Here is a 23,040-nt window from a genome sequence, read left to right on the forward strand (position 1 = left end):
AAGCATTTCACAGTAAGGTTTACACCTGTTGTATTCGGTGCATGTGACAAATAAAATGTGATTTCATTTGATTTGATTGTGACACCAGCTTTGACATGGTCCTAAGAACTTCACGTTGGTGCTCATCGGCCCTTTTACATGGAAATTAATTAGATACAATATCTGGACACAACACAAACTGCTTACACAGTGGTAGCCTGTTAAAAAAGAAGGCAAGCATGCACACACAGTGACACACATACAGTATGACATACACGCTAATGGCTGCAGTCAATTTAAGTGCTGTAACACCATAAAGAAATTAAAGGATCGTTACTAATTGACTGTGAATGGCACACTAACCTAGAGTAAATGACAAACTACCTTCCAGCTGTGTTCCTTTTTTTCTGGTCATTTAGGTGACATGATATTTCTTTAAAGTCCGGCACTTTTCAGAATGCAAATTATGCAACTACTTTCCCTGTAAATGATCATTTGTAGTCACAATTTGTAATCGCAGTAAATAAAAATGTCCTGCTCTCTCTCTCTCTCTGTCTCTCTCACCCTCTTTTTTTCTCTTTCTCTGTCCCTCTGTCTCTCTGTCTTTGAACTTTTAACATGAAATGTTCCCTCAGATAAGAACCATAATAATATGTCATTATGTCAGAGGAGAAGAAGGTGTCATAAGGAAACTATTGTGTATGTCTAGCTTACCACACAAAACCCAATCCAAATGTTTTGGTCCAATTACTCATTAAATGTTTCTAATATTTCACAACACTTAATTGTCCCTAATGAGATAAACGAGTTGTAATGAATTGAAATGTCAGTAACATGCTGTGCGCACTAGCCTTGAGAAGTAACCAACTGTTGACAGTTTGATACCAGCTAGAGATAGCTATCCCTGGTTTGGCTGCGTCAGTGTTACAGGTGAGGTGGGGTGGGGCAATGCTCATTTTGAGGCAAAAATACGTAGAGGGTCACTCCAGAGCACATTGCAGCACACTTCAATACACGGTTGGGGTAAATTCGAATTCAAGTCAGTCGAATCAGGAATGATTTGAATTTTTTTAAATAGTTCCTTTTTTTTCTTTCTTCTTTTTCAGTTTGTCATTGAAAATAGATGCTATTTTGTCAATTCTTGAATTGAAATTTCAGTTTAATTTAATTAGTAAGTCAGAAGAGCTTAGTGCCTTTCCAACTCTTTCTCCTGAAGTGTTTCACCACCACGAAATCACCTGGTTCAAACAGTGTTCAGCTCCACCTGCTAAATTTGGCAAAGACGCCTTCACCTGGGGGAAAAGAGTCTTAAGAACACTGTTAAGGGTGACACAATATGACCTCCTCCATTCCTTGAAGGGACAAGCTGTTCTGGGTATGATCTCTCTCACGAGTGCTTTCGCCACAGCAGCCGGTGTGTCTCTCCTGCAAGGGAAAGATTCAATCCATTTAGAAAACATGTCAACACTCACTATACAATACTCTACACCAACATTTATTTACAATATCCACCATCCCTCCTTTGACAATTTTGCATGGCAAGTCTGCTCCACTCATCAAGCCATACACCCGAGGTGTCCTTATGACAGCACCCCGCCCACTTCAGGTGTCTCTAAAGCATCAGCCTTGGCCTGTAACGCAACGATATCATTAACAGAGAAAGGGTTGGTGGGAGCTGGAACTGCTGCCATCTGTAGGAGGGAGAAAACAGAAGAAGTAGTAGCCAGTTTAGCTGCACAGTTAGCCTTGGCATTCCCCAGATAAATGTTATCTTTAGAGTGTGGGCCTGACACTTTATCACCAAAATTGAAGAGGGGAGTTGAACAGCCTCCAACAGAGAGGACACAAGCTTATCATGAGTAATTTGTTTTCCAGAGGAGGTCAAAAACCCTCTATTCTTCTACAATGTTCCAAATCATGCACTACACCAAATTAATACCTACTGTCTGTGTATTTGTTAACAGAGCTGTCTTTATCCAAAATAAAAGCTCTAGTCAAAATATAATTATGCTCCTTGAGCTGACAAGTGAGATGGGAACCTTGCACTCTCCACAGTCTTCAAATTAGTCACAAGAGCATAACCAACTTAAGGCTCTCCTTTATCATTATACTGAGCAGACCCATCTACAAATCCGGATTTCCTAACAGGGTACCTCAAGTCCAACCTAGGGCTACAGTCAATTTCAATGGCTAAGTCACAGCCATGGTCTTCACCAGCATCTGCTATTGGGAGAGTTCAGTTAAAGGGTAAAGAATTGTACACCGTTTCAGAGTAACATGGGACATTGTCAACAGAATGTTCTGATCGTCTAGCAGTCTCGCAGGCTTTAAATGAGCCGTTCTTGCCTGTGTAATAATTGTGTGCACAGCATGGGGCACATGGAGGACTAGAGGAGACACAGCCACAATATCAGAACATGCCAAAACAGCCTCAGTAGCAGCCGCTACCGATCTCAAACAGGAAATCATTCCCCTGATCACACTATCCAATCGTTTAGAATTATAACAGATCAGATCCATGATACTCCGTCAAAAGTGCTGACATAAACTCACCCGTCTCAGAAACAAACAGATGAAAAGGTTTCGTATGGTCGGGCAGGCCCAGGCAAAGGGCGGACATCAGAATTGGTTTCAATTTTACCAATGCTACCTCAGCCTCATTGGACCAGACCACAACTTCACTCGCCTCCATCTTTGTCCCATAAATACAATCCTGCAGTGGTTGAACTATCTCTGCATAGTATTTCAACCACGGACGACAGTAACCAGCCACACCCAACAAAGACATCATGTGTTGCTTGGTACCAGGTTTTTAGGCAACCCTTTAATTGTCCATCGCTCCACCATCTCCTTTCTGGGTTACATCATCGCTGCAGGGAGTGTACAGATGGATCCCGGAAAGGTGAGAGCGGTGGTGGATTGGCCCCAGCTTACATCCAGAGTGCAGCTGTAACGTTTCCTGGGATTCACCTATTTTTATTGCCACTTTATCGGGGGTTACAGCACCCTGGTTTCCCCCCTGTCTGCACTCACCTTTGCCATGGTTCAGTTCATGTGGTCCCAAGCTGCTGACCGGGCATTCCGGAATCTCAAACACCGCTTCAGCACAGCTCCCATCTTGGTTCATCCTGACCCGTCACGCCAGTTCGTGGTGGATGCCAATTCTTCGGATGTCAGAGTGGGGGCTGTCTTGTACCAGCGTTCTGCCCTGGACCTCAAATTACATCCCTGCGCCTTCTTCTCCTACCGCCTCAACTCCACAGAGAGGAACTATGATGTGGGGAATCGTGAGTTTCTCACGGTGAAGATAGCATTGGAGAAGTGGAGATAACCGGATGTTCGTTCCTGACAGGGTCTGCTCCTCATCCTGGAGTTGGCCCACTCCTCCAGGCTTGCCTGCCACCCAGGCTCCCAGCGGACCCTGGCCTTTGTGCGACAAAGCTTTTGGTGGTTCCTGACGTCTCCTCGTTCGTCGCCGCATTTACAATCTGTGCACAGAACAAGACTCCTCGGCAAGCTCCGGCTGGTCTCCTTCAACCTCTGCCTGTCCCTTACCATCCCTGGTCTCATATATCCCTGGACTTTGTCACGTGTCTCTCCCCCGTCTGATGACAACATCCTGACCTTAGTGGGTCGGTTTTCCAAAGCTGCCCACTTCATTCCTCTCCCCAAGCTTCACTCTGCCAAAGAGGTGGCCCAGCTCATGGTGCAGCTTGTCTTCCGGATACATGGACTGCCTGTGGGCATGGTCTCCAACCGGGGTCCTCAGTTCTGGTTCTGGTTCTGGAAGGCGTTCTTGCCACTCATTGGGTCGTCAGCCAGCCTATCCTCTGGGTTCCACCCCCATTTCAACTGCTAGTCGGAGCGAGCCAACCAAGACCTGGAGACAACTCTGCACTGCCTGCGCCCACAACACCCTTCCTTGCTCTGCTCTTCTGTTGCCATGTACCTTCCGTATACATCCCACTTTTCATGTTTCCAGAATTAAACCAATGTCTCACAGTCTCACAGCCCTTTGTCTCTTGTACTTCCGGCGCCGACAGAGATGGCCGCCTCGCTTCGCGTTCCTAGGAAACTATGCAGTTTTTTGTTTTTTTACGTGTTATTTCTTACATTAGTACCCCAGGTCATCTTAGGTTTCATTACATACAGTCGAGAAGAACTACTGAATATAAGATCAGCATCAACTCACCATCAGTACGACCAAGAATATGTTTTTCGCGACGCGGATCCTGTGTTCTGCCTTACAAACAGGACAACGGAGTGGATCCTATGCAGCGACCCAAAAAAACGACTCCGAAAGAGAGGGAAACGAGGCGGTCTTCTGGTCAGACTCCGGAGACGGGCACAGCGCGCACCACTCCCTAGCATTCTTCTTGCCAATGTCCAGTCTCTTGACAACAAGGTTGATGAAATCCGAGCAAGGGTAGCATTCCAGAGGGACATCAGAGACTGTAACGTCCTTTGCTTCACTGAAACATGGCTCACTGGAGAGACGCTATCCGAAGCGGTGCAGCCAACGGGTTTCTCCACACATCGCGCAGACAGAAACAAACATCTTTCTGGTAAGAAGAGGGGCGGGGGCGTATGCCTCATGGCCAACGTGACATGGTGTGATGAAAGAAACATACAGGAACTCAAATCATTCTGTTCACCTGATTTAGAATTCCTCACAATCAAATGTAGACCGCATTATCTACCAAGAGAATTATCTTCGATTATAATCACAGCCGTATATATCCCCCCCCAAGCAGACACATCGATGGCTCTGAACGAACTTCATTTAACTCTCTGCAAACTGGAAACAATTTATCCGGAGGCTGCATTCATTGTAGCTGGGGATTTTAACAAGGCTAATCTGAAAACAAGACTCCCCAAATTTTATCAGCATATCGATTGCGCAACCAGGGGAGGAAAGACCTTGGACCATTGTTACTCTAACTTCCGCGACGCATATAAGGCCCTGCCCCGCCCCCCTTTTGGAAAAGCTGACCACGACTCCATTTTGTTGATCCCTGCCTACAGACAGAAACTAAAACAAGAGGCTCCCACGCTGAGGTCTGTCCAACGCTGGTCCGACCAAGCTGACTCCACACTCCAAGACTGCTTCCATCACGTGGACTGGGAGATGTTTCGTATTGCGTCAGATAACAACATTGACGAATACGCTGATTCGGTGTGCGAGTTCATTAGAACGTGCGTTGAAGATGTCGTTCCCATAGCAACGATTAAAACATTCCCTAACCAGAAACCGTGGATTGATGGCAGCATTCGTGTGAAACTGAAAGCGCGAACCACTGCTTTTAATCAGGGCAAGGTGTCTGGTAACATGACCGAATACAAACAGTGCAGCTATTCCCTCCGCAAGGCTATCAAACAAGCTAAGCGCCAGTACAGAGACAAAGTAGAATCTCAATTCAACGGCTCAGACACAAGAGGCATGTGGCAGGGTCTACAGTCAATCACGGACTACAGGAAGAAATCCAGCCCAGTCACGGACCAGGATGTCTTGCTCCCAGGCAGACTAAATAACTTTTTTGCCCGCTTTGAGGACAATACAGTGCCACTGACACGGTCTGCAACGAAAACATGCGGTCTCTCCTTCACTGCAGCCGAGGTGAGTAACACATTTAAACGTGTTAACCCTCGCAAGGCTGCAGGCCCAGACGGCATCCCCAGCCGCGCCCTCAGAGCATGCGCAGACCAGCTGGCCGGTGTGTTTACGGACATATTCAATCAATCCCTATACCAGTCTGCTGTTCCCACATGCTTCAAGAGGGCCACCATTGTTCCTGTTTCCAAGAAAGCTAAGGTAACTGAGCTAAATGACTACCGCCCCGTAGCACTCACATCCGTCATCATGAAGTGCTTTGAGAGACTAGTCAAGGACCATATCACCTCCACCCTACCTGACACCCTAGACCCACTCCAATTTGCTTACCGCCCAAATAGGTCCACAGACGATGCAATCTCAACCACACTGCACACTGCCCTAACCCATCTGGACAAGAGGAATACCTATGTGAGAATGCTGTTCATCGACTACAGCTCGGCATTCAACACCATAGTACCCTCCAAGCTCGTCATCAAGCTCGAGACCCTGGGTCTCGACCCCGCCCTGTGCAACTGGGTACTGGACTTCCTGACGGGCCGCCCCCAGGTGGTGAGGGTAGGCAACAACATCTCCTCCCCGCTGATCCTCAACACTGGGGCCCCACAAGGGTGCGTTCTGAGCCCTCTCCTGTACTCCCTGTTCACCCACGACTGCGTGGCCACGCACGCCTCCAACTCAATCATCAAGTTTGCGGACGACACAACAGTGGTAGGCTTGATTACCAACAACGATGAGACGGCCTACAGGGAGGAGGTGAGGGCCCTCGGAGTGTGGTGTCAGGAAAATAACCTCACACTCAACGTCAACAAAACTAAGGAGATGATTGTGGACTTCAGGAAACAGCAGAGGGAACACCCCCCTATCCACATCGATGGAACAGTAGTGGAGAGGGTAGCAAGTTTTAAGTTCCTCGGCATACACATCACAGACAAACTGAATTGGTCCACTCACACAGACAGCATCGTGAAGAAGGCGCAGCAGCGCCTCTTCAACCTCAGGAGGCTGAAGAAATTCGGCTTGTCACCAAAAGCACTCACAAACTTCTACAGATGCACAATCGAGAGCATCCTGGCGGGCTGTATCACCGCCTGGTATGGCAACTGCACCGCCCTCAACCGTAAGGCTCTCCAGAGGGTAGTGAGGTCTGCACAACGCATCACCGGGGGCAAACTACCTGCCCTCCAGGACACCTACACCACCCGATGTCACAGGAAGGCCATAAAGATCATCAAGGACATCAACCACCCGAGCCACTGCCTGTTCACCCCGCTATCATCCAGAAGGCGAGGTCAGTACAGGTGCATCAAAGCTGGGACCGAGAGACTGAAAAACAGCTTCTATCTCAAGGCCATCAGACTGTTAAACAGCCACCACTAACACTGAGTGGCTGCTGCCAACACACTGACACTGACTCAACTCCAGCCACTTTAATAATGGGAATTGATGGGAAATGATGTAAATATATCACTAGCCACTTTAAACAATGCTACCTTATATAAATGTTACTTACCCTACATTATTCATCTCATATGCATACGTATATACTGTACTCTATATCATCGACGGTATCCTTATGTAATACATGTATCACTAGCCACTTTATACTATACTATGCCACTTTGTTTACATACTCATCTCATTTGTACATACTGTACCCGATACCATCTACTGTATCTTGCCTATGCTGCTCTGTACCATCACTCATTCATATATCCTTATGTACATATTCTTTATCCCCTTACACTGTGTACAAGACAGTAGTTTTGGAATTGTTAGTTAGATTACTTGTTATTACTGCATTGTCGGAACTAGAAGCACAAGCATTTCGCTACACTCGCATTAACATCTGCTAACCATGTGTATGTGACAAAGAAAATTTGATTTGATTTGATTTGATTTGTTTCCAAACCCACCCCTCTGCCCCGTCTCATCGACGGCCAACCGGCGTACACGGTGAGCCGTCTAATGAAAGTTCAACCTTGGGGCAGGGGGTTCCAGTACCTGGTTGACTGGGAGGGTAATGTTCTGGAGGAGAGGTGCTGGGTCCCCGCTAGGGACATCCTGGACCCAGGCCTCATCGCGGATTTCCAAAGCCGGCACCTTGGTCAGCCAGGTATGCACCCAGGTTGGACACCAGGTGACACCCCTAGAGAGGTGCAGGGGTATTGTCACTCCCTGATTCACCTGTGTTTGTGCTTGTCTCCACCCCCATCCAGGTGTCGCCAATCTTCCCCTCAGTGTATTTATACCTGTGTTGTCTGTTTGTCTGTTGCCAGTTAATTTTGTTTCGTGAAACCTACCAGAGATTTTCCCCTTGTCTGTTCAAGTTCCTGTTTTCTAGTTTTTCCCACTTTTGACCATTCTGCCTACCCTGACCCTGAGCCTGCCAGCCGTTCTGTACCTTGCCACACGACACAGGATTATTGACCCCTGCCTACACTGACCCTGAGACTGCCTGCTGTTCTGGACCTTTTGTACCCTATCTGGATTACTGACCTCTGCCTGCCCTTGACCTGTCGTTTTGCCTGCCCTTGTAATAAACTTTTGTTACTTCGACACTGACTGCATTTGGGTCTTACCTGAAACGCGATACACTTGAAGTCAATATTACATGAATCACTCTTTATTTTCAGCAAGCTGGAGAGGTCAGTCAGTTGGATGCAGAAATTACCAGTCTGAAGTGAGCTCTATACATAGTGACTTATATGCGGCCACATAAAAACCAACATAAACATGATTCATCGGATTGATTCCAGCATATGACTGGCGCCATCTCCTATCTTAATTCATAGAACATATTCTGGGCGTTCTGCCAGATGGTCCTAAGGAAAGGGTCATGACTCCCTCATATCTTTACCCAGCACTGGCAGGAACCATGGATTGCTTATGACACAAAGACAAAATTAACATTTTCAATGCTATCTCATCACTACATATAATGATCCTGGTTTACTGTCCCTCCTATTAGAATCATGGTTTTACACACTGCACAACTATACAAATGGAATAGTCTTCTTCCTTTACAAGTGACAGTACAGACACAGTATCATAATATTTCTGAGAAAAAAATCTGAACACAAAGCATGCATGATATTAAAAAAGCTATGTAATATATGATTGTTTGTACAAAAAAAAAATCTTATTACACCAAACATATACACACATTGACCTAAATACAGTGAAACTGTGAAGAGGAAGACATCTATGATAATGTGACCTGAGGCTGTATCATGAACCTAGCACAATCTCTCATAGTCAAATACATTCAAAAGACACGCGCACGCACACACGCACGCATGCGCACACACACACACACACACACACACACACACACACACACACACACACACACACACACACACACACACACACACACACACACACACACACACACACACACACACACACACACACACACACACACAAACTGAATCTCTTGATCAAATCCATGTCAAATCCATGTAAAAACAGTTCCTAGTTCCTCCTCTGTGTCAGTGATACACAGTGCAACATTTTAGCTAAAAGTTTCAGTGTAACAAAATCCTACCTTGCCAATAGCATACTACGGATACAATAAGGCCCTCAGTACTGCACTACAAATATGAGCCCACATACTGTGCAAAACTATAGATTTTTTTCTCAAGTACTTGAAAACCAAGACCCTTCAAGTTTAAATTTACAGTACGGTGCTGAAACAACTGGGCGTTGGTTTGTCATCTCAAGTTTGAAATGAATGAATAAAAACTATAATTGAAACTGTTGTGAAATAATTAACAGTTGTCAACCTAGCCATTTGGGATTATATGTACAGTATCTAGGTCTTGACAGCCTCTACCATACGTCACCAAAGCCTGCACACTATAAAGCTGAACAACGAAACTAAATAGAAATACGCAGGGGAGGAAAAGCCAAGAAGTAACATTAAAGCACACATTTCTTCATGTTGGAGTCTTTCTAGGAGATTCCTCTCCTAGTTTTTGTGTCAGACAGCAAACAAACACGCTAATGTTCAGGATAGCGATACCTCTCCTCTTCTTTTCCTTCATTTTTTCTGCCCTCCATTCAATCAGGCAGGTGAAGAAATCTCTCTCAGACGTAGTCCTTCCTGACGTATCCCGCTGCGCCCCCGCTGTGAGGGGCGGAGTAGGCCATGCCGGGGGGCTTGTACCTCTTCTCCTCCCTGGGGGAGCAGGAGCTGCACAGCATAGCCCCTCCGATCAGTAGCAGGGCTGCAGCCCCCCAGCCAATGTAGAGAGAGGCCCCCAGCTCCCTCTTCTGTGCGTTGATCAGCAGGGGGTTGTAGAAGTCTTGGATGATGGTGCTGGCCGACCAGGAGACAGGGATGAGAACTAGGATCCCGGCCAGGATGAAGAAAATTCCGGAGATGATCATGACTTTAGCTTTGGAGGGTTCATCATCGATGCAGTTGGTGCACTTGGCTCCGACGATGGAGACCATCACCCCTAGAATCCCCAGGGTGATTGCGATGATTGTCATGGCTCTGGCGGCTTGTAGGTCCTGGGGCAAGGCCAGGAGGGAGTCGTAGACCTTACACTGCATCTGGCCCGTACTCTGGGTCACACAGTTCATCCACAGGCCCTCCCATATGGTCTGGGATGTGATAATGTTGGCTCCGATATAGGCCGTCACCTTCCACAAGGGCAAAGCACAGACCACGATGCCCAGGATGAATCCTATGACGCCCAGGGCAATCCCCACAATCTCCATGCCCATCGACATGCTGGCTCCCTGGACTGGCTCTCTCCAACACCTGCCCTTCCTGGAGGAACGAGGAAGTGACTTAACTAAGAAGTTCTTCGAACCTGCTGAGATTCTCAACTTCCAGAATCCAGCATACAAATTCTAGAACTAACAGAGGATTCAGTCAAGCTGAGATTCTAATCAAAGACAGAAGATTCTGTTCCAAATCTGGAACTTCTTAGTGGTTCTTTGTGTTCAGTGTTCTTCCTTGTACTCCTCTCTCGCTCTCTCGCTCTCTCGCTCTCTCTTTCTCGCTCTGTGTGTGGGGGTGTGATGTAGCTAAGTGATGCTGCCACATAATCAGAGATCCTTTATACCCCAGGGTAGGCAGGAGAGAAGGAAGGGAGCAGTCACCTGGTGATGATGTCTCCGTATGGTAGAACAGGTGTCTTCAAGCTCTTCACAAAAACAATGACCTGCCCATAGATGCTACTGAGAGAAGTGGATGGATGGGGGAGGTGGAGGAGGGAGGAGAAGCATGAGAGATGAGAGAAGAGAAGAGAAGTGAGGGAGGGAGGGAGGGAGGAGGCAGCCAGAGGGGAGGGTTTCACCTGTAATTTGACTGTTCCTTACAGGAACATAAGGACAATGACAATTACCCTGGCTTTGCCTGCTCTCTTTTTTCATGCCTTTCAGAAGAAATAATGCCCTCTAAATGTTAGGGAAAAGTATGCTAAATCATGTCTTCTGACTGGATTTACACTGTATATTTGAGGTACAGGCTGGTATAGGTGGGTCGTTCCACAAAATGAGTTCCTTTTGCGTAATGAGTGCCTTTTTAACATGAATAAAGACTTGCTAAAGTGCCAAAATTCTGCATTTGACATGTCCCTCCTTGCACCCTCTGTGACTTCTAGGAATATTTTAACGCACTTAACCGCACACTTTATCCAAGTTTTTACCATCATTGTAAAGCACTAGTTATTTTGTGGCTTTGACATAGTCATTTCTGAAGATTATAATTTATTTCATGTGATTAGCGATTCATTTAAGTCTGTCCCTCGTTTTAAGATCAACCCTTTTATGTGAACTGAACTCTCACCATTTTAATATGGTGAAACTCTTCATTTAAATAAATACAAATTCAAAAGAAACATTCAACATCTGAAAGTAAAATCATAGTGTGGATAAAAACTGAGTGGGTCATGCATACAGTAACACGTCAACCCTGTTACCCTGTTACTCAGAGATATACAGGCTTGAAATGTTTGAACAAATTACATTTTGTTTGTGAAGCTTGCATTAAATTGCCACTTCCTGGTGCACAGAACAAGCTTCCATTCTCCCTGTCACAGGGGGATTCATTGCTGATTTAGAATGAAATCATCAACCTTGGCACGGTCAATCATGTTACTTTATTTGGCTTTTAATATAGTAAAGTAATTTAAACATTTTTGAGATGAGAAAACATATTTTTACGAAGTGAAACATGTTCAAATTAAGTAAAATGATTTCTTATTATAACTTGTTTGTCTCAAAGGCACCAAATTGGTGGAACAAGTCAGGAAGTGTCATATAATGGTTTGAATACAGGTGTATTTCACACAAAAAAAGCATGTAGGAGGGGAAACCAGTTGTTGGTTTGGGCCTGTGGCTACTTATTTGCATGGATAAAACACACACACACACACACACACACACACACACACACACACACACACACACACACACACACACACACACACACACACACACACACACACACAGACACAGACACAGACACAGACACAGACACAGAGTAATACGCCTTACACTGTGATCCCCCTAGACCTATAGCAAAGTACACAATTACATTTTATGATAGTGATTTCTGACAGCGGTCTCTTGGTCCCTTGACTCTAATGGTAATTATTCCATAGTTTGTATACTTCTTCCTTAGTTTGTATTCCAATTGGAATGTATTAATAAAAGACAATAAGGAAAAGGTTAACGTTCCTGTCAGAATTGGTGTCGCTTTATTATGTTAGCCTACTTCCACAGAAACCTGCTGGCTTTCCACAGCCAGCAGGTTTCTGTGTCTGTTCCTGTAACAGAGCAATTGTGTGTGCAAATATTCCCAGATCCCTGAAAACCTGCACAACTGTTTTCTGAGTAAACAGAGAGAGAAAGTGAGAGACAAAGAGCATAGACACCCTTAGCATACTAACTCCCCCACCTCTATGATTCAGAGGGGTTGGGTTAAATGCGGAAGACACATTTCAGTGGAATGCATTTAGTTGTACAACTGACTAGGTATCCCCTTCCTTTCCCTCATCTCTGTATCGGTTAGATACACACTCACATTACACGGCCAGGGATCATCCATGTATACCCAATGCCAGGTTAGAAATACCATAAAAAATGTCACCCACACTTTCAATTGTTGTCCGTCATAAGTATAACTAATATTGAGTCACTTTTAAATCCTTAAGAGTCTATTGATGCACCCGCGCATCATCATCATTCCCGCGCATCATTCTTCTAAAGTAACATAATGAAAGAAATCCCCATCAAAATCTGTCATTTTAAGCTAGAGATATGGGGTTAAAAAAAAAAAAAAATTAAACGTTAACATTTCCTGAGTGTTTATATGGACTATCGTAGTAAAGGCCAAATTCAATATTTTATCAACCCTTTTTTTCAAAATCAAATAGTTTTTTTTACCCTTTATTTAACTAGGCAAGTCAGTTAAGAACAAATTCTTATTTTCAATGACGGCCTAGGAACAGTGGGTTAACTGCCTGTTCAGGGGCAGAACTACAGATTTGTACCTTGTCAGCTCGGGGATTTGAACTTGCAACCTTCCATCACTAGTCCAACACGCTAACCACTAGGCTACCCTGCCTGGATATGGACATCTTAAAAAAATGACATATGTTAGCTTAGTCTGCTGCTTTGGCCTTAGTTGTCCGTGAAGCACTGTTCAGCTGACAAAAGCAGTTGTACAGACAAACTTGGGGACACACAACAGTTATGCTGTTTGTGGTCCAGCAACCCAAGATTTGATGAGATAATGCAGCATTGCAAATACATCACAAAGGATATAGTGTAAAGAGTCATTTTGGGGGCTGGGCCACACTACACTATTGTTTATAAACATTTGTCTTTCTAGAACACCATATCACACACTCACAAACTGAAAACATAACCTGTGTACAATTAATTGGTTAGAGAGAGGTCTCAAATATCACTTTAATTTGTATCAAATGTAGCTTTACAATCGCTGCAAAGTTGGTTCATGTTTCAGTTACGTGTTTGGCAACGTTGGCGTGGGTCAAACAAAAACACCCTAATGATTGACTGACACATTGTGATGACGGCATGGTGCAGTTGGTGGGAAGGAACTGCAGCGACTTGAAGGCGACTTCATAAAAAAACTCCATGATTTAAAAAAAAGTTCATGTAGTCGATATAGTCAATCGCAAGTCAATTTTTATCCCCATAATGCAAGACACTTTGAAAGGCGGTGACGTCTTGACAAAAGTGATCCGCTCAAACACACCCACTCAGTCAGGTTGAGGTCACTCATGAGTTGAAATTAAATTGGCTACACCCCACAGGATGTAGAATTTGAATATGAGTGACAGGAAGTAGAATTGAACTTCGTCATAGAACATGAGAGTTTCATTGAATCTGACAAGTCACACTTCCAGATACCAAGAATACAGAATACCACTTTTCTCTGGAAACAATGTTCCTATACTCTTTTAACCTTAGCGCTTAGAATACCCAATTATATTTTTTTCGGCAAACAATGTAGTTAAATTGGACCCTACCTTTGATATTGTGTTTTGTATTCTAAAGCTACAATCTGTGATTGGTGCAAAGACTTTGTGTACCTTTTGGATATAATGTAAACCCATTGATTCTTGGAGAATATCATACTAGATGCCTCATGAGCATAGAACTGCTGATCATCCCCATTATAACCCAAAAAACAAAACAGTATGGTTTAATGTCAATGTTTACAAACAATACAAATGTAAACAACCCATGTATCTACAGTATGAGCATATATTGCCATCCACAAGGATACACTGTGTAGTAGTGAATGTTTTAAGCCAAAAAATGGAAGCGCCAGAGTCAATCCAGGAACTAGAAAGCTTTAAAGACCACCTGTCGGATATGAAACATGTCGAAGGCAGCATCCGCACTAACTCCGTCATACGCCCGCTGGCAATGAAGTCACGGGCCCGGCCTTCTTCACACCACGTCACCAGCGAAGGAGAGTCTTTCACCTTGGAGGCAGTGGACTGTGCCAGGGACGTACTGAAGTCTATCCACAAAAACCTGGAGAGACTGGAGATGCTCCAGACAATCCAGCAGAGCATCGCAGAACTGACAGCCAGCTTAGAGTTCAGCCAAAAGGAAATAGACAAACTGAAGAAGGAGAATACATCTTTGAAAGGTACTGTACATACAGTGCGGAATGCTGTTGAGACAATTCATCTGGAGAACAGAATGCTGAAGGAGTTCACTGCTTGATATACAATCTCGGGGAATGAGAGACATTCTAATTTGTGTGGGGGGGGGGGGGGGGGGGGGGGGGGGTTTGAGACAGACAATATCAAACCAGAGAATAGTGGGAAAGAACTTCAGATCCTTCAGGTTTTGGTGGTTGTTGCTGGGTAATACGGACTTTCAGCTCCCTCCAAAGATTTTCTATTTAGTTCAGGTCTGGAGACTGGCTAGGCCACTCCAGGACCTTGAGATGCTTCTTACGGAGCCACTCCTTAGTTGCCCTGGCTGTGTGTTTCGGATCGTTGTCATGCTGGAAGACCCAGCCACGACCCATCTTCAATGCTCTTACTGAGGGAAGGAGGTTGTTGGCCAAGATCTCGCGAATCATGGTCCCATCCATCTTCCCCTCAATACGGTGCAGTCGTTCTGTCCCCTTTACAGAAAGGCATCCCCAAAAAATTATGTTTCCACCTCCATGCTTCACGGTTGGGATGGTGTTCTTGGGGTTGTACTCATCCTTCTTCTTCCTCCAAACACGGTGAGTGGAGTTTAGACCAAAAAGCTCTATTTTTGTCTCATCAGACCACATGACCTTCTCCATTCCTCCTCTGGATCATCCAGATGGCCATTGGCAAACTTCAGACGGACCTGGACATGCGCTGGCTTGAGCAGGGGGACCTTGCGTGCGCTGCAAGATTTTAATCCATGACTTTGTAGTGTGTTACTAATGTTTTTTTTTTAGACTGTGGTCACATCTCTCTTCGGGTCATTGACCAGGTCCTGCCGTGTAGTTCTGGGCTGATCCCTCACCTTCCTCATGATCATTGATGCCCCACGAGGTGAGATCTTGCATGGAGCCCCAGACCGAGGTTGATTGACCGTCATCTTGAACTTCTTCCATTTTCTAATAATTGCACCAACAGTTGTTGCCGTCTCACCAAGCTGCTTGCCTATTGTCCTGTAGCCCATCCCAGCCTTGTGCAGGTCTACAATTCTATCCCTGATGTCCTTACACAGCTGTCTAGTCTTGGCCATTGTGGAGAGGTTGGAGACTGTTTGATTGAGTGTGTGGACAGGTGTCTTTTATACAGGTAACGAGTTCAAACAGGTGCAGTTAATACAGGAACTGAGTGGAGAACAGGAGGGCTTCTTAAAGAAAAACTAACAGGTCTGTGAGAGCCAGAATTCTTACTGGTTGGTAGGTGATCAAATACTTATGTCATGAAATAAAATGCAAATGAATTACTTACAAATCATACAATGTGATTTTCTGGATTTTTGTTTTAGATTCCATCTCTCACAGTTGAAGTGTACCTATGATAAAAATTACAGACCTCTACATGCTATGTAAGTAGGAAAACCTGCAATATTGTCAGTGTATCAAATACTTGTTCTCCCCACTGTACCTCCCTCTCCAATTCTACAGAAACCATGCTTGCTGACAAAACCACTTTCTAGTAAAAGGCAATTCTGTAGGTTAGCTTCAAAAGTATCTTGAAGCTGACAGGATAATTATTTCAAATTGTATAACCCCAAACAAATTAGTGCTAAATACAAAGAAAACCAAGGCAATATGTGCGAAGAGCAGAATGAATAAACCACCCTCCTTACAGCTGACATTTGGCAGGACTCCCATAGAAGATGTTTCAGTGACTAGGCTGTTTGGTGTGCTGCTGGACAACTGTGTATCTTGGTCATCACACATTTCACAACTCTGCAACAAAATGATCAGCACCTCCTGTATGTTAAGAAGGATTGCCAGAGCAAATTCTGGAACAAATCTCACAAGCTCTCCATAGTCAAATTACCTCGTCTGGAGCAATGCAAGTGTTGGTGACCTGAAGAGACTGCAGATAGCACAAAATAAGGCAGCCAGAATGGTTATTCAATGTGGTTATGATTGGTCCTCCATAGAATTACATAATGCACTCAAATGGCCTGACTGATGTAACATGCGCAGAGAGATAGCGGTTGCTAAGTGCGTCGTTGGAGCATGTGTCGATACTGATAGGATCGAAAGAAAGGGGATGTTGCTCTCGGATCAGCATTCTCAATTCAAATCTTACATTAACATTGCAATTATTTCACAATGCTAACGACAGATCAGCTCCTAGAGAGAAATATTACCACCTATGGCTGCAAATATTGCGGTGGTTTATTCTAATGCTTATCCCTCCCAAAATCTCTACAAAATTACAGATCTTGCACATCACTGCACAGGTTAGGCTGCACATCATTAAATATATTGAGACAAATTACAGACAGTAGCCTACTAGTAGCAAAATATAACTACATTTATTGAACATTAAATATATTCCAATATGATTGAAATACTATATTTACATTTCAATGCAGCCATCTGTTTTTCTTTTAAGCTTCTTTTTATGTCGCTTGTTTGTAACCATTGCAAAGACATTGGAAACTTTATACTGAAGTTATAGGCTGTCATAAAGAGATGGATAAACCATGTGATCCTATGTTTAACTGATATATTCTGTGTATAAAGGGATGCAGGAGGGCAAAAAATCATCTAACAACACACTTAGCTGTTCTACGAGTGGTCTGAGGCAGGCGTTAGATTACTAGCGTTTTCAAGTGCAACGTTAATTCACGTGTTTTTGGGAAACAGCTTTAACGGTGCTCCTACGAACGTTGTAACGATGAATTTTGACTTAAGACGCTATTGGGAATCTGGGCCCAGTCCAGCATCTCTTAAAGTTGCAATATGTAACTTTTTGGGGTAACCCAACCAAATCCACATAAAAATGTGTTGTAGACCTGTCATTCTCATTGTAAATCTAACAAGAGGAGTATCTGTTCTATGTGTGCTATTTCTATGCTTTAAGTTAGTTTTTTTGCGTCTTTCACTTTCGGTTTTGTACACCAGCTTCAAACTGCAGAAAATGCAACCTTTTTGGTTTTGGAAATTATATTTTACAGCGGTTAAATGCTTGCTTGTTTTGTCACATAAACTGAAATTAGGCAAACTATTAGAATTTTAGCAACCAGGAAATGGCAGAGCGATTTTTGCATACTGCATCTTTAAACATTCCTGGATTGTTAGGGTTTTCTTCCGATGAAGGACAGGCGGACCAGCGTGGTAATTTTTATACATCTTTAATAAAGATGAAAAACGAACAATACAAAAATAAGAAACGTAACACGAAAACCTAACAGCCTATACTGGTGCAAACCAAACACAGAGACAGGAACAATCACCCACAAAACACTCAAAGAATATGGCTGCCTAAATATGGTTCCCAATCAGAGACAACGATAAACACCTGCCTCTGATTGAGAACCACTTCAGGCAACCATAGACTTTTCTAAACAACCCCACTATACCACAATCCCAATACCTACCAAAACCCCAAGACAAAACACACCACATAATAAACCCATGTCACACCCTGGCCTGACCAAAATAATAAAGAAAACACAAAATACTAAGACCAGGGCGTGACATGGATGCTTTTTCATGTGTGTTTGAGGTCATTGTCCTGCTGGAAGACCCACAACCTTCAATGGAGACCCAGTTTGTGGACACTGGGTTGAGCATTTGACTACAAAACACATGATAATCTGTTGATCTCATGATGCCTTGCGCACATTCAAGGCCCCCAGTACCAGAGGCAGAAAAGCAACCCCACAGCACTATCAAACCTCTACCATCTTTGACTACAGGGAGGGTGTTCTTTTCTTTGAATGCTTCATTTGGTCATCAGTAAACACAGTGTTGATCTGTATTGCCAAAGAGCTCTAATTTGGTTTCATTGGTCCACATAACATTTACCCAAGTATTTAACTTGTTTAGGTGGATTTTTGAGTTCAATCAGGCTTTCTTGTGTCTCCTTCAGCGGTGGGGTGTTCCTATTTTTACCAACGACCAAAAGAAGTGTTCAAAGAAATGATCACCCTCTACACAATAACGTATGTGGGGAGGTTCAATAATGCTGTGAGGTTGCTTTGCTGCCTCTGGTAATTGGGGCTTGGGGCCTTGAATGTGCGCAAGACGTCGGGGCCTTGAATGTGCGCAAGACGTCATGAAATTAGCAAATTATCAAGGTGTTTTGGAGTGCAATGTTCGACCCAGTGTCCAAAAACTGTCTCTTTTGAAGGTTGTGAGTCTTCGAGTAGGACAACAATCCCAAACTCACATAAAAAGCACCCTGAAATGGATGAAGAAGAAACGCTGGACTGTTTTGGAATGGCCAGTGAAGAGTCCAGATCTGAATCACATCGTTACCTATGGTGAGAGTGCAAAACAGCATTTGGTGGAGGGCACCCCTCAAACAATGAAGAATTAGAGCAGTTTACTGCTACAGTTTGCTGAAGAGTGGGACAAATTGCCAGTAGAAAGGTGCAGCAAGCGTATTTGTCACACCCTGACCTTAGAGAGCTTTTTATGTCTCTATTTTGGTTTGGTCAGGGTGTGATTTGGGGTGGGCATTCAATTTTCCTTTTTCTATTTTTAGTATTTCTTTGTTTTGGCCAGGTATGGTTCTCAATCAGGGACAGCTGACTATCGTTGTCTCTGATTGGGAACCATACTTAGGTAGCTTTTTCCCACCTATGTTTGTGGGTAGTTATTTTCTGTTTGGTGTTTTCTGCACCTGACAGGACTGTTTCGGTTTGCACTTTGTTTTAGTGTTCAGTTTAAATAAAAGTCCAAAAAAAAAGTCTGATTCTTCCTCATCAGACGACGACACCCATTACAGTATTGATGGTTAAAAGAAAGCATTTGTTGGCAGTTATCTTCGCCAAAGGATTTGCAAACCAAGTAATAGTTCCGGGGTGACAATTTTATCAATGCCATTTGTCTTTATTTTCTACTTCAAAATTGTAACCTTAAGTTTACCAAAATATAATTAGTTCTGCAATGTTGAAAATCCAGTAAGGTGTGGAGACCAAAAGTTTGTAGGTAATTTTTTAAGAAACATGCAAGGGTGCCAATATATTTGGCTGTAACTGTACACTGATATTTATTAATCAAACTGAAAACACAATATTGTCAGGCAGAGGTCGACCATTTACACTACAGTAGTAACACTTACACGTACCATCGAAAGGTTATCTATTTCAAAATAATTTACAATATAAAACAGAGCCCAGATTGGCTGTCTACAACAAAAACAGATTCATATTCCAAACTTCTTTATGAGCCGTTTTTTAAAAACAGGGTTACTCTATGGGGAGAAGATTTGCTTCCATCCCAACAATGTCTCTACTGTCAATGCTCGTTGTTCTTCATAGTTTATGGCTGTTGACCAGACTGTTTGGTTGAGCCCCAGTAACCCTGCACAGTATATTTTGGTATTTATGTATCATAAAATATATTTATCTATTTTCCTAGTCCTACTGCAAGTATCTTGCTTTGTTGGAACGTCTGTTGGATTGATTGGACACATAACCTATTTATCCACTGAAGGAAATAGTTTTCTGCAAACTGTATACACAACAGTTATTTACAATACAATACAAGCTTTGCAATGTCCTACCTCTTCTTCTCACAACAGTACAAAACCCAAAGGTTTCACATATTCCATGTAACATTTGGAAATGAGTGATTCAAACCACTACAACGAAGAATAGCAAACAAAAACAAAAAAGTTCAGATAAATATGATATAAACATTAAGTTCAGCTGTAGGTCAACTTGCCATGACGTTTTTTTTTATCAGAATATCTATTATATAATGACATGCGTAGTCAAGATGCAGTATAATATACTGTATCTTGTAATAATTGTGGTCATAACAAACTGTATAAGAAATTATTAACTGGAGTTATTGTAGTTACTTCCTCTGGGAATGTGACTCATTGCCAATAAAAAGCACTCAGTTATGTTGAGTGCCTGACAACTGATAGTAAACCAGACAGAAGTATAAAACAACATACATCTTGTTTTGGTGGACTTTTTTTCAGTCTCAGAGGAAAAAGAGTCAACTTGATTAATGAGCTCTTGTCACCTTAAGCCGCCCTGTGGTCGATACATCCCCCTTTCCATGAAGGCAAGGATGAGTAAAATAATTTGCCCATGGTCCTGGTATATTTAAACAAACTGTTGAAACACTCCGTTATATTCTCAAGAAACCCACAAATAAACCGACATGTTGAACACCCCCCCCCCCCCCCCCCCCTCCCCTCCTTTTCTCACACATAGTCTTTCCTGTTGTAGGAGCTGGGGGCCATGGACCTTGGAGCAGCGGAATACGCCATCCGGCTTTGGGGAGGGATTGAGTACCTTGTCATTGGTTTGTCTTCCTGAGGAGGGCAGCTGCAGCAGAGGATAGCCCCCCCCAGCAGCAGCAATGCGGCCGCGGCCCAGCCCAGGTACAGCGCTGCCCCGATCTCCATCTTCTGTGCCGATGGGATGATAGGGTTGTAGAACTCCAGGATGATGATGTGGGCTGACCAGGACACAGGCACCAGCTGGACCAGCGAAGCTAGGATAAAGGCAGCTCCGGCGGACAACACCACCTTGGCCTTCACTCCCTCCTCCTCGATGCAGTTGGTACACTTGGCTCCGATGGTCGCCACGAGGAGAGCTAAGACCCCCAGGATGATGGTGGCCATAGACAGAGCTCTGGCAGCCTGCAGGTCCTGGGGCAAGGCCAGCATGGAGTCGTAAACCTTACACTGCATCTGGCCTGTGCTCTGAACCACACAGCTCATCCATAAACCTTCCCAGTAGACCTGGGCTGTGACGATGTTGGCTCCGATGAAGGCTGAGACCCTCCACATGGGCAGAGCACAGCTCACTACGCTCAGTATCCAGCCCAGCACGGACAGGCTCACACCCACTAGCTCCAGAGCGAACGACGCCATCGCACCGCACTACAATTAAGTCTCACTTAGGATTAAGATGGCACTCCTCTTTCTCTCACGCTCCTTTCTCAGTCTCTTTATTTATTTTCTTCTCTTTCCCTATCTCAGACTCTCACTTTGGCCTTATTTCCTTCTTCTTTCTCTCTCACTCTTCTTGGTTGTTACTATTTCTCACCTTTTAACCCCTCACACTGTCTTTCTCCCCTGTATGCAGTCCTTTTTTCCTTCTTGTCTCCTTCTGTCTTTAGCAGCTCACCTCTCCCTTGTCTTAGTATCCAGAAAGGAAAGCTTCTCAAAGTGTGTTCTCTCTGTGTGTGTGTGTATCTCTGTCTCTTTGCTTTCGGGTGAGGAGTTGTCCACTCTTATCTTGATATATTTTATTGCAGCTTGGTCAGACCCACCTAAGCCATGACATCACACATCAGGGCCAAACGATTAGGTGTTGCCTGGACATCGGCCATGTTTACTGCGAGGGTGTGTGTGTGTGTGTGTGTGTGTGTGTGTGTGTTTCTCCTCATAAAAGGGAGTAGTATTTATGGGTTAGCCATTAGCCTGCAGTAGCACTGTGTTCTGTGGTGTGTATTGGTGTTAATGGGTAAGAGCTTGCTATGTGGTTGATGGGTAACCAGATGATAAGGAGGCAGGGACACTGAAACAAAGCTGGTTAGGGTGTGTGTGTGTGTTTGTGTATGTGTATGTGTATGTGCATGTGCGCATGCATGTATATGTGCGCGTGTTTGTGCATGTGTGTGTGTTTACTGTGGCCTACGTGTGTAAAAATGGGCTGCATGCTGACAATTCATTCTTAGGGACCTTTGAGGGTGTGCACACCTTCGTTCCAGCCCTAGACTAACATACACACCTGTTTCAACTAATTAACAAACCATGCCCTGAATACTTGAAACAGGTGTTAGGGAAGGGTTGGAGCAAAAATTGTGCTCATCAAGTGGTTCCCACACAGGAAAGGATGAGAAAGACTGATGTACATTAAAGGAGTCACACCAACACTGTACAGTCTGCAGCGATTGCCATTTTTACTGTCTTAGATTGGCAGATTGGTTGGCAGTAGTGTTGGCACCATACCTTTACACTTGTGGAGCAACCAAAGTCCACTGCGGCAGATTTAACCTAATAATTGAATAGCACAAATGGTTAAAACAGGGCATATAACAATTCCATTAGCACATAGCGTCTTGTTTGCTCTCCTTGAGCGCTATCTCTCGCTCTCTCTCTGTAAGCCTGCATGGGGGATAGGTTACAACATGCAATATAATATATCTCACATGCTTTGGGCCACAATACTCATAGAATTCTACAGGACAATGTCAGGACATCCGTCTTCGAGCTGAAACTGAAGAGCATGTAGCAAGACAATGATCCAAAACTCACAATCAAGTCTACATGAAAATTGCTAAAAAG

General features: G+C 44.0%; 2 protein-coding genes across 2 annotated transcripts; both read right to left on the reverse strand.

Moving 5' to 3' along the window:
* Nucleotides 1-8,964: 8,964 nt before the first annotated feature.
* Nucleotides 8,965-10,833, reverse strand: LOC110534205 (claudin-4-like). Its single transcript, XM_021618925.2, has one exon. It carries the CDS (start codon nucleotides 10,331-10,333, stop codon nucleotides 9,683-9,685), a length of 651 nt encoding a protein of 216 aa, XP_021474600.1. The 5' UTR covers nucleotides 10,334-10,833; the 3' UTR covers nucleotides 8,965-9,682.
* Nucleotides 10,834-18,209: 7,376 nt separating this feature from the next.
* On the reverse strand, nucleotides 18,210-22,086 carry LOC110533140 (claudin-4-like). Its single transcript, XM_036933319.1, has one exon. It carries the CDS (start codon nucleotides 21,619-21,621, stop codon nucleotides 20,947-20,949), a length of 675 nt encoding a protein of 224 aa, XP_036789214.1. The 5' UTR covers nucleotides 21,622-22,086; the 3' UTR covers nucleotides 18,210-20,946.
* Nucleotides 22,087-23,040: the final 954 nt, after the last annotated feature.

This window comes from Oncorhynchus mykiss, chromosome 10, assembly GCF_013265735.2.
Source record: "Oncorhynchus mykiss isolate Arlee chromosome 10, USDA_OmykA_1.1, whole genome shotgun sequence".
In the NCBI taxonomy this organism is placed as follows: Eukaryota; Metazoa; Chordata; class Actinopteri; order Salmoniformes; family Salmonidae; genus Oncorhynchus; species Oncorhynchus mykiss.